General features: G+C 38.8%; 1 protein-coding gene across 1 annotated transcript in view; it reads left to right on the forward strand.

Annotated features, from left to right (window-relative positions):
- Window positions 1-12925, forward strand: part of Tmprss11e (transmembrane serine protease 11E) — a 97693-nt gene that overhangs the window by 64287 nt on the left and 20481 nt on the right. Inside the window, exon 2 of the mRNA XM_052199690.1 lies at window positions 11472-11596. Coding sequence (XP_052055650.1) covers window positions 11472-11596 — 125 coding nt within the window. The remainder of the gene's footprint in view (window positions 1-11471; window positions 11597-12925) is intronic.

The following is a 12925-nucleotide window of genomic DNA, read 5'->3' on the forward strand; positions in this document are numbered from 1 at the left end:
TGTCATTTGTCACCTTATAGCAACCCCATGAGCAGCTAATTTTAATATCAGATGGCAGTATATACAGGGAAACCAAGATTTGTGAGGCTGGGTCCTCTAAATCTCTAAGTCTGTGATTGGTGAAATTGAAGATTTAACATGCATGTTTTGGCCCCAGTTCTGTTTTCCCACCCTCCCATGTTATCAACCTCTGACTCCTAAAGCATTCCCTTGAAGAAGTGGAGTTAATTTTCCTTGTCTTTTTAAAGACTTCATTTACCTTTGCATCCCAACTTTTCTAATCAAGAAAATTCCTAAGACAATAAATTAATATACAGCTATGACACTTTAAAACAGTTATTCAAAAAATATAGGGCAGTCAAGCTATTGTGAAGCACTTGGTCAGTTCCTACCTGATAGAGAGCTGAATTTTGCGAACTCGAGGTGTTCTAATCCTTGAACTTAACTGTCCACACCACAGCTAACAAGATATAGCTGCATGACTCCTCAGAACGTAGCACCGATTGTTTTGACCCCAAGATGAGTGCTTTTCTACAATTTTTGTTTTCTTTTTTTATTAGATATTTTCTTTATTTACATTTCAAATGTAGTTCCCCTCCAAAAAACCCCTATCCCATTTCTGCCTCCACCCCCTGCCCTCCAACGACCCACCCACTCCTGCTTCCCTATCCTGGCATTCCTGCTATACGGGGGACATGAGCCTTCAAAGGACAAGGGTCTCTCCTCCCTTTGATGTGCAACAAGGCCATCCTCTGATACATATGCAGCTGGAGCCCTAATTGTTCTTTGCCTAAAGTGGATGTCAAGAAAAGATGGATTAAGACCAGGTCTGGGAGGTTCAGCTGTCTTCCTTGTATATCTGCTCATGCACACGTGAGGCCACTTGAAAAGCAAATTGGTTTCTTGTTGTGAAGGAAATAATGACAGTAGGAAACAGTCACTGCATATTTACTGTTCGATCAGCAAGGAGCTCTATAAATGCTTGCGGTTTGCTGTTGAAGACTCTTATGAATTGGATTATGGCATTAGTTCAATTTATTGGTGGGGGCATATAGACTTAGGGAGGCAAGCAACTTCCCAGTGCCATCTAGCTAATGAAGTCCACTGTCAGGGACAAACTCAGGCTGTTCAAAACCAAAAGCCCATGTTTTAGTGCACCAGGTAAGACAATGGAGACCATTAGCTTGAAGTTACAGAGCTTGTAACAGAAGATTATTGTGTTTGATTATACAGAATAGATTATTATTTTTTCAAGATATTTAAACACATGACTGTTTAAAGGAAAATTTATGATAGTACAGGTTTTTTTTTCCAAAGCAAACCAGCCTGAATCCAATGCATCAATATTCATATTGAATGTATATGATCTAAATACTGAAAGATGGGGCTGAAGGGTTGGCTCAGTGGCTAAAGGCACGGTGCCAGTCCTGGCAACATGAGTTTGATCCCCCGGACAAACATAGAGGGTGAAGAGAACTGACTCTTGGGAGTTATCCTCTGATCTCCTTGCTCATGGCATGACATGAATACCCTTCTCCACAAACAAGTGAATGCCATTTAAAAAATTAAACATAAATGCACACTGAAGGAGATTTTTCAGATAGCATGAAGGAAGAGGATGGAGACCTGTTTTTCTTGCTGAAGAAACACATCCTAAATATGATAATATGGACCAGTTAGACATACTATAAAAAACTAAATTTCACATACACACTAATCAAAATATATACATAAGTGTGTATATTAACCTTAGAGAAAGTCCAAAATGTGTTTACCTCTGTTCCAGAACAGAGGGTCACATAAATAAATCAGACAGTGTTGATGGATAAAACTGGCAAATTCACAGTTACTCCTGGCGATGTTGACTCTTCTTTCTCCATATCTGACAGAACAAGTGAACAAAAACTCAGGCTGGACACAGAGACCTGAAAACACTAAAGCAATTTGAGCTGATCAACCTGTGGCAAACACTCTGTCCAAAAAGGGCAGAGTACAAATTCTTCTCGAAAGCATATGGAAAATATATCATGATAGAACATATTCTGGGCCATAAAACAAGGGACAGTACACTGAGCCACCAACCAGACAGCATACCCAAACTGGTCTGGACATATTCATAGCAGAGGACTGCCTGATCTGACCTCAGTGGGAGAAGATGTGCCTAATCTTCAAGAGACTTGAAGCCGGGCAGTGGTGGCGCACGCCTGCAATCCTGGGAGGAAGAGGCAGGCAGATTTCTGAGTTTGAGGCCAGCCTGGTCTACAGAGTGAGTTCCAGGACAGCCAGGACTATTCAGAGAAGCCCTGTCTCGAAAGAGAGAGAGAGAGAGAGAGAGAGAGAGAGAGAGAGAGAGAGAGAGAGAGAGAGAGAGAGACTTGAGGCTCCAGGAAGGGGGAGACTTGGTGCTGGGGGAGCATCCTCTCAGAGACAGGGGAAAGGAGGAATGGGATGAGGAACTGTGGGAAGGGGCACCAGGAAGGGGGGCAACAGCTGTATTGTAAATAAATTAGAAGAAAAATAATATTAACAAAACCCAAAACAAAACAAAAAAAGCACAAAGGACAATAAAATGTTTTAACATCAGCAGTAGGCCTGTTGCTTATAGGAAAAGGCTGTTCAGGGTGGCCAAGGGCCGTAGTTATAAGAGAGGGGTTATCAGAAAGGAGTTGTGGATACCATTCGATCATGGCTGTGTCACTGAGAGCCAGGAAGATTAATATTCAAAATCCCCACTTCTGATTATGATCTGCTGTAACAAGAGGATCCTTAATTGGCAATTCTAATTTTAAGCTTTATCATGGCCTAAGATTTTAAAAGTAGCTTAGAAAATAAGTATTTAAGAACCATAAGCTTTTTATAGATTTGATACTTAATTGATATGTGTCCGTGTAATATTTTCTGGGGCTTTTATTTTCAATTGGTGCAAAACACAATTTATAATAGCTTCAAAACATTGAAAAGTGTTAAAAATGATAGGTAAAAGATTTAACTTCCTTCTTATATGTGTTTCCTAAAAGTAAAACTATTGATAAAAATTAAAAAAAAATTACTTGTAGTGTCTTAAGTCTCTTAGCTTATTGCAAATCATGTCAAATTATCTGTTGTTGTAACCAACAGAAAAACAGTCATTTGAAAAATTATATGAAGACTGGTTAATACATTGAAGATTGCTTACAATGCTAAACATTATTTCTAACATTTGAGATGTTGAACATTAGTTCAGTACTAATACTTATAAAGACACTAAGGTAAATTTCCATTTATGACCATTGATTCTTAAGAAAATAGGAGACTAAACCTATTGCTGGATGCTGGATACTGGGGCTACAATGATGTTCACACTCATTCTGTTCCAAGTAAGACTAAGACACAGGACACCCTTCAAGTTCACAGCCATTTCTCCCTGTCAAGCAAACTCTCACAGGGGGACTGACGTAAAAAGTCTGAGTGGGCATGTGGCAGAATCACAGTTAACATTACAGAAACTGTTTGACTGTTAGATGCTCTGTGCTGGCAGTGACAGGAAGGTCTCCAGCCCAGATTCCACAACCTTCCTTTTGTATAGCCCTCTACAACACTGTAGTGTAGCCTGGTATTCCTGCCTCAACCCCTTTGAGAGGTACAATTCCCCAGCTTGCTTATTGTTCAATATAGGATTTCTGTTGAAATATCTACTTATAACTTATTAGTTTATCAAACAATATACAACACCATAGTGTAGCCTGGTATTCCTGCCCCAACCCCTTTGAGAGGTACAATTCCCCAGCTTGCTTATTGTTCAATATAGGATTTTTGTTGAAATATCTACTTATAACTTATTAGTTTATCAAACAATGTATTTTAAAAGCCTAATTTTATGCCTACTGTTCCAATGATCTTTAGCTATTTTACAATACACTAGTGCTTCTAAAGCAATTCCAATAATAATTATGAAAGCCCAGTCAGATGTTTTAAAATTTTATTGTAGTGCTTTCTATATGATTGATTTCATAGAGCTCCCTTCTTATCAAATTCCTTTTAATGAACAGTGATCGACGCCACCAGTATTGAGGGACATAATAAGAGTGTTAAATGGCTATTTTTGTTCAGATGTTAATCATAGAGACTGAAGTTCATTAGATTACACACTGTGCTTTTTCTGGAGGCCTAATAATGGTGTTGCTGAACAACTGCTCTGTTCTTTTCTATGGGTGCCAAAAAAAAAAAAAAAAGATGCCAGATTAGGATTTGTTTTTGTCCCTCTGTCATTGCACACATTGTTTGGGGGGCTGTCTTCTAGAAACCTATTCATGCTGTGGCATGACTCAAGGATTTGCACACACTTAGTTCCATTTCCATTTTATACTTTTAATTACATTTCACTGCCTTCTTCTATCCACAAACTTAAGTTAGTAGCAAGACCAATAGTACACACGCACACACACACACACACACACACACACACACACACACACACACACACCACTATTATAAGTCATCTTAAATCAGTTTAGTTCAGTGTGGGAGACAAATAAAAACCTTTATGATAAGAATACCGATAGATAAAATTACCCACCAGAGGCCCTAAATTAGTATCCAGAGCCGGAAATAAAAACAGTTTTTCTTTATTTGTGTTAATGTTGGTAAATAAATTATAAATAGTTGTTTGGCAACTAGATGACATTCTTGCTTTAATTACAACTTCCTTATGGGAATTATTTTTATAATTATTGTTATAGGGATTAATCATATAATTCAGTCCACAGACTAAGGTGATACTTTTAGATATTTTTTAGATGTGTTCTGTACATCAATGATTAAAATAGAAATAGGGGTTGTTGTTTTTTTCAGTTTTATAGGCGTAATTTGCTTAAATTTCTTCTTAACAAATTAACCTTAGTGGCTGGAAAGATAATTCAGCAGAGAGCATTGCTCTTGTAGAGGACTCAGGTTCAGCTCCCAGCCTTACACCATAGCTCATAACCATCTGTAACTCCAATTCCAGAGGCTCTGATACCTTCATCTGCTCTCCATAGGCACTAGGCATGCAAGCAGTACACATATATAGATACAAGCAATATACTAGCACATTAAGAAATAACAGTGAAAGCATTCTGTCTTCATTAGGGTTCCTATTGCTGTCATGAAACACCATGACCTTGTGGAGGAAAGGGTTACTTCACTTACAGTTCCCTGTAACAGAGGGGTGCTGCTTACTGGATTGCTCCTCATGGCTTGCTCAGACTATTTTCTTACTGAACCGAGAGCACCAGCCCAGGAGTGTCATCACCCACAATGGCTGAGCCCTCCCCCATCAATCACTCTTTAGGAAAATGTCTTACAGTTGGCACTAATTGGAAGCACTTCCTCAAATGAACTTCTCTCCTTTCAGATAATTCTAATTTGTGTCAGGCTGATATAAACTTTGACAGCATATTACCTACACACACATATACTTTTAATTTTGTTTCTACCTTGGGTATTTAAGTAATTTTGTTTTAGAACTATAAGGAAGAGTGAAAATCAACGGGTCCTAACAACCCAAGTTTTTGTCAACATAAAGTGAAGCTCGGGCACTGGCAATGGGTGGGAAGTCAGGCACAATCCCGTAAACTAAGCTAGTGCCAAACATGTCATAAACACTGAGGAAATGATTAATTGATGCTTTTAATTATTTTATTTTTTGAAATAGAGTTTTTCTGTGTAAACCTGACTGTTCTAGGAGTGGCTCTGGAGATCAGTCTAACCTTGGACTCAGAGATAGGCCTGCCTCTGTTTCCTAAGTGCTGGAATTAAATTAAATTTGCTTTTTTATTTTTTTAACTAAAAAAAAAAATGAACATGTGCACTCACATGTATGCCTGTGGAGGTGCGCATGCTCGTGAGTGTGCACCTGTGGGTGCCAGAGCTCTACATCAGGTGACTTCCCGTGTGGCCATCCACCTCTTGAGACAGGTGTCTCACTGAACTTGAAGCTCACACCAAGTGGATACACTGGTTGGCAACTGAGTCCCTGGAATCCTCTAGTCTCTGCCTCCTTGTGCTGGGATTACAGCATTTACTGCCATGCCTGGCCATGTGGGTGTTGGAGATCTGACCTTGTCCTCGTTTTGGGCAGAAGTGCTTTATCCCCTAAGACCTATATGCAGCTTTTTCTGTTATGTCTTAAGAACTGACTCAGGAAATTTCCAATGCCACAGATTCTAGGATGTTATTATCTTGTACTTACTTACTTTCTTTCTTTCTTTCTTTCTTTCTTTCTTTCTTTCTTTCTTTCTTTCTTTCTTTCTTTTTCTTTCTCTTTCCTACTTTCTCTCTCTCTCTCTCTCTCTCTCTCTCTCTCTCTCTCTCCTTTCTTTCCTTCTTTTTTGTTCTGATGTTATAATCTACAATGACCCTTAAACATGTCTTTTTATTTGCCTCCTTTTCACTTTGTGGAAGTTGGTAACAGTTTTATAGCAGAAAGATTATATACTCAGAAAATCATATGTTTTAAATATGAGTAACGTCACCCATAAATCTTGATCACCACATAAAGTATTTTATGAAAGTCAGGCCTCCTGAACTAGCAATTATTTTTAACAAGGTCTGACTTACCTTTTGTTGTCTTTCATACCCCAGGTTATTTCCTGAAGCTAAGTAAGGTGGACTCCACGTTCATTGAGAAAGATCCAACACCACAGTGTGACACTGAAAAATGACCTTTTGCACCTTAGTGTACTTACCTTTGCTTCAGTTCCTGAAGAATGAGGAGCTCTTGAGTATGGGGTAAAATACAGAGAGACAAGGCTCACACTTATTTTAGGAAGGCACAAAACCAATCAATCAACCAACCAACCAACCACCCACCCAACCAACCAAAAACCACCAAAAAAGAAAAAAAATCAAGACAAAAGATGTCAATATTGATTCTCAGGATGAAAAGACGAACCAGAGCAGAGAATTTTTAAATCATCTCTTAAACACACAGAAACATTTTGTGGGGTGATAGACTCTGAGATACTCCACATAGGGGGCAATCGGAAGCACTTGCTAATGGGAACAGCATGGGGATTAATCACTAAGCTATTGTCTATGGCGCCTATAAAAAGACATTTTACTAGAATGGAAAGTGTTTCAGAGACTACAGAGCTAGAAGAGAAAACTGTTATCAAGCTGTGGGCCAAATACTGGTGGGAGATTTCCAAAACAAGTTCATTGGCCATGCAGTGGAGACAGATTTGCCAGACAGACTAGAGCCATAGAAAACTATAGTTTAGATACCAAATCTGGTTTATTACCTGATTTTATATGGTGTTTTAACTAAGAACAGTTTTCACATTTTTTTAAGTGATTGAAAACAAATCAGAAGAGGTCATAAAAATATTTTAACAATTAAAAAATTAAGTAATTTAAATATCAATTTCTAGAAATGAAAATGTACAAGGCACACTGTGCTCATTTGATTCTGGATCATCTGTGGCTGGGTCTAGGATACAGTGACAGAACAGAGTTGCTGCAGCAGAGAACCCACAGTCTAGGAAACAGATCTATTATTTGAACCTTTTTAGAAAAGCTCGCCAGACTCAGGCTGAAAAAGCTGAATACAATTCTTTAGGAGTATCCAAGTTCTGGGCATTATGAATACACTTGTTAGAACAGCCAGGCTGGGCTGAGCTGCCGCGGGGAAAGAATGAACAAGAAATCAGAGAGGCCCTGTTGTTCAGAACACAGTGCTGACTGAGCTATGCAGGGCCTTGTTCTGACAAGCCCTCCTCAGAAGCCTTACTACTGCTTCACGGCTTGCTGGAGACTCCACCTTTCACTCTCCCTCACGTTTTTGTAGTTACTGCCTTGCTTTATTTAGGACAGCTCTACAGTGACATATTAAGAAATGATATTGATAACACAATGTTGGGCATGTAACTCGTCTTTCGGCAAGTCAAGGCCAGTCGAATCTATCTGTGCCTTAGCTGTACATTCACTCTCCCTAATTATACATTGCCCCCAAGACAAAAGAAACACGAGAAAGCAATTTGACAGTTAGAAATTATCAAAGGCAGTACAATAAAAACCTTTCTTAGAGTAAATTTAGGAGAATTCAGCTAAAGTTTGGAGTGGTAAAGAAGTATTTGCCTAAGTTCTTGTGCATGAGGGGACTGATTACACAAATATCCACTGATACCAGAAACAGATCTGTTCCTTCATTTTACTGATATTTTTTGAGAACACTGTCTAACTATGTCCACTTTAGAGCAGTTTAATATTAAATGACTTTAGGAGGAAAAAAGGAATTAAAAAAGGAAACTAAAAAAATGATGAATTATACCTTAACAAAGGGAGAAAAGAGGCTGAGTTAAATGGCATGAAAAACAAAGCAAAAGAGGGAACTAAAAATGATAAATTATACATTAATAAAGGGCAAAAAGAAACTGAGTTAATTGGCATGAATAACAATGTTATAGATTGGGGAAGGAAGAAATAATATTTCAAATGTCGAATGTCCTAGTAATGTGGCCATTAATATTACTACTGATAATTATAATTATGATGATCACTACTGATTTTTTTAATATATTTTTCAGATGACTGCATTTTTACCTTCATAGAGCTCATCAGGTTAGAAGTGGGGAATAATAATCCTTGTTTTTCCTACAGAGAAAATATGAGAGAATACTACATCTATTGGGATATTGCTATATACTAAAGAAGCTGAAGGCAACACTCTGAAACACACTCTTATAAATGTTTATCCAAGTTGTTTTGACTAGATTCTCTCTATCTTGTTCCCATAATGTCCCTCTTGCCTCTTAACACCAAGGAAAGCAAGTCACTTATATATTGTAAGGATCAGGAAGGAAGCCAGTGTGGTGTCTTGGCACAGTAGTGAAATGGATTACACACATACACACAATGCAGACACATGCACACAAAACACACTCATGCCCATACATGCATACATACAAAATCTGATCTGCCTCAGTAGTTTTTTCATTTTTTATAAGCTATCATTTCTCTTTTTTATCTTTCTCTTCTCCATTTAATTCAAGACTATTGTTTGCCATAAAACAAAACCATGCATGGATTAAAATGAAAGTGCTTTTCACTTCTGATTCCATACTTACTGCCAATAATTCAGTGCCTCCTATACTTTTATTATGCACACACTATATAATAATTTAAAACCATTGAACACAAACTACATCTCATTCATATTCACCATTATGTTTTTGATACAATGGATAATTGACCATTTTCATGTTAATACAAGCAGATTTGCCCCCATCACTTAGTGAGTGCTTAGCAAGGGTTTCTATATGGATTAAAAGTCACTGTCAAGAAGATCCTGCTATACCACTCCTGGGCATATACCCAGAAGATTCCCCAGCATGTAATAAGGATACATGTTCCACTATGTTCATAGCAGCCCTATTTATAATTGCCAGAAGCTGGAAAGAACCCAGGTATCCCTCAACAGAAGAGTGGATGCAAAAAATGTGGTATATATACACAACGGAGTACTATTCAGCCATTAGAAACGATGAATTCATGAAATTCTTAGGCAAATGGATGGAGCTGGAGAACATCATACTAAGTGAGGTAACCCAGACTCAAAAGATGAAGCATGGTATGCACTCACTAATAAGTGGATATTAACCTAGAAAACTGGAATACCCAAAACATAATCCACACATCAAATGAGGTACAAGAAGAACGGAGGAGTGGCCCCTGGTTCTGGAAAGACTCAGTGAAGCAGTATAGGGCAAAACCAGAACAGGGAAGTGGGAAGGGGTGGGTAGAAAAACAGGGGGAGGGGAGGGGGCTGATGGGACTTTCGGGGAGTGGGGGTCTAGAAAAGGGGAAATCATTTGCAATGTAAATAAAAATATATTGAATAAAAAAAGAAAAAATGGCAAAAAAGTCACTGTCAAACAAATACAACTTATCATACTTCATATCTTAGCACAGTAATCATATACTTCTGACAATTCTATCCTACCCCCTGTAAGCATAAATTGATAATTTTTTTAATCTGATATGCATGGATTTTTGTTGAAAAACTTTCCCTTCCCATATCAACCACAAAGTCTTGCTTACGTCTACCATGTGCATCTCCCGTCGTCTACAGCAGATGAATAGCAAGCATTCAGATACTGAAGGGACACGTATCAGGCTGGGGAGCTTCTTGGGCACAAGTGCACATGGAAAAATAAGCACCTCCTGGAAAAGTATTTTTATGCTGTAGCAATTGCTGTTCGAGGAACAGGTGTTGGGAACCCTACTCAAGGGAGATCAAGGAGGTTAGAGAGAGGGCACTGAAGTTTCCATGGCTACCATCCCATGGGAAGATCACAGAAGAAGGGAGGATAACAAGCAGGATCCCTTCAGCCTAGGTACTATGTCCTATAACCTGCAGCAGGGGCAGGCAGAATCCTGCGGACATGGTGACACTGATTTTCCCTATTCAGTCTGCGAGAAGCTTCCTGAGCTCACTTTGGTGCTGTGCACAGTCTAGGTGTTGTGTGCCTTATTAATAGGTGGAGAAACTGAGCTCAGCTCATTTGAATGGTTTGAGCCTGAGTCAGAGCTGCTAATGAAAAGGCAGAATGTACGATCATACAATCATCTTAAATGGGATTCAGTACCCAGCACTCCCTCACAAGGACATTACATTCTCTCCCTCTTTCATGTATTGGACAAGGAAGGAGCATTCTAGAAAGAATGAAAGAAGCCCATTTCACTCAATGTATAGACACGAGAAATAGCTGGTTAAAAAAGCTATTTTTTATTTTCTAGTATTTGAATTTGCTTACCAACTAGAATATGTAATCAGAATGGTTGGCAATATTACCAACCAAGCTAGAGTCTGGTGTGCAATCAGGGGTTAGGGCTATGCTTTAAGGGGAAGATGAAGTCACACAGAAAGTACCCCCCCCCCCCCGACATCACTGTAGCTTACAGGTAAATATTAGTGCAAACACCTGGGTTCTTTGGAGGTCTTCCATAATTCCATTTGTGCATTTTCAAGGTCTGGTTTGGAATTTAATCATAAAATTAGAAGGCAAGTAGAATTAGATCTGCAGCGAGGTACATAGTTGAAGCTTTACTTCATAAGACATTTAAAATCCTATCGACAGGAAATAAACTTACAGTGTATAGCTATGGTGTCCTACTCTGGAGCTTGGTCACAGATTGCTGGACACACGACAGCTAACACATGAGCCTACAGAAGGCTCATGTACCATTGTCATCATTTTACTTATAGGATTTCAGTTTAGTCCTAACAAATAAGGACCAATAAGGATATAAGGACCATTACTGTCATCTTGGTTTTATGAAAAATCAAACAGAGGCACAGAGGAATCAAATTATTCGCCCAAGCTTGGGCACTCAGAAGCAAGATTCCTGCCCCCAGCTGGAAACCAAGGCAGCATCTGAATGCTTCTGACTTGCCTAAGGTGCAGATGAGGCGTGCACTTCCTTATAATCCATCCATTTCCTTTCTTCCTCAGGCCACGTGTGGTGAGGGCCAGGAAGAGACCGTGTGTGGAGCCCTGGGTTATTGGCCTCATCTCATTTTTATCCCTGATTGTCATGGCGGTGTGCATTGGGCTCACTGTTCACTATGTCAGATACAGTAAGTATGAGACACGCTGGCATCACATGACCCGTCCCAATTGTTCCTCATGGAATTTCCTGTTTTGGCTTGCCTCAGGCCTATTTCTTCAGCTTTGTGATTTATTTGCATTAGCTAAGAACTCGCTGAATGCTTAGTGTTTTTATTTTAATCCTCAGAAACCTAGGAGAATCCTTCCTTCTGTCTTTGATATAACAGTGTTTCCTGCTAGGAGTAGAAAGCTACTTTTCAAAATAACTGGGACATGACAAAGGAATCCTCAATAAGGGAAGACCACAGGTTAGCTAGAATACAATGTCATGTGCTGAGGTCACAGGATTTTAAAAAAATCCTTCATTTAAAAAACAATCAACTTTATCAAAATCTTACCATTCCAATTAATGAACTACACACTAAAATAAATATCTCGTAGGGCTAAGCTATGTTCTGTACAAAGTTGGAGACGTGTTTACAATGGTGTATTGCTAAATAAGTGCCTATGTCATTGAAAATCTCATCTTGGGATGCTAGTGATGACAGAGGTCAAGATCTACTGACGCTCATTATGAGGAGGCTCCCTCTGTTGTTGGGAGGTTTCTCATTGCCAGATGAACTTCTAGTTGCTGTTATTAATCAGGTGCCCAGGGGACTACAGATAGAACAACCCTTCTGAAGTTTCCCTATACTGTTCCTTGGGTTTTAATTAGTTGACTCAACTATGATCTCTTAGTTTAATATCTCCCTGTGTGACTAGATTATGTTTTGATATTGAAGGCCCTGAAACCATAGGAGCTAATCACTTGGATCTAATTTAATTGGGAATTTGATGAAGGTGCTTTCCTGTACAAAGGAAGAGTGATCGGTAACCTGATTATCTTCCTCTACTATCTAGCAAGTACAATATCAATTTCCAAAACAAGGTAGATGCATCTCTTTTGAGTGGTTTAAAGAAAAATAATGCTCAAAACAAGTATTTATGGATGGCTTTATACATATATTGTTTTTTTAAAATTGAGGTTTCTTTATTTTGATAACAAATTTCTCTGAAATACTTTTAATACAAAAGAGTTTCTAAAATAACATTAAAGTACAGATCAGTTCTGAATATACGAAGCCTCATTATCTTGTAAGTGTTGTTATTTCTCTATGCATGTGAAAGGCTATTACTTACTCAGTTGTTTTTCTGGGGGCAGAGATTTTTTTTTTTTTGAGACAGGGTTTCTCTGTATAGCCCTGGCTGTCCTGGAACTCACTCTGTAGACCAGGCTGGCCTCAAACTCAGAAATCCGCCTGCCTCTGCCTCCCAGAGTGCTGGGATTACAGGCATGCGCCACCACCACCCGGCCACTC

Source organism: Apodemus sylvaticus, chromosome 11 (genome assembly GCF_947179515.1).
Source record: "Apodemus sylvaticus chromosome 11, mApoSyl1.1, whole genome shotgun sequence".
NCBI lineage: Eukaryota > Metazoa > Chordata > Mammalia > Rodentia > Muridae > Apodemus > Apodemus sylvaticus.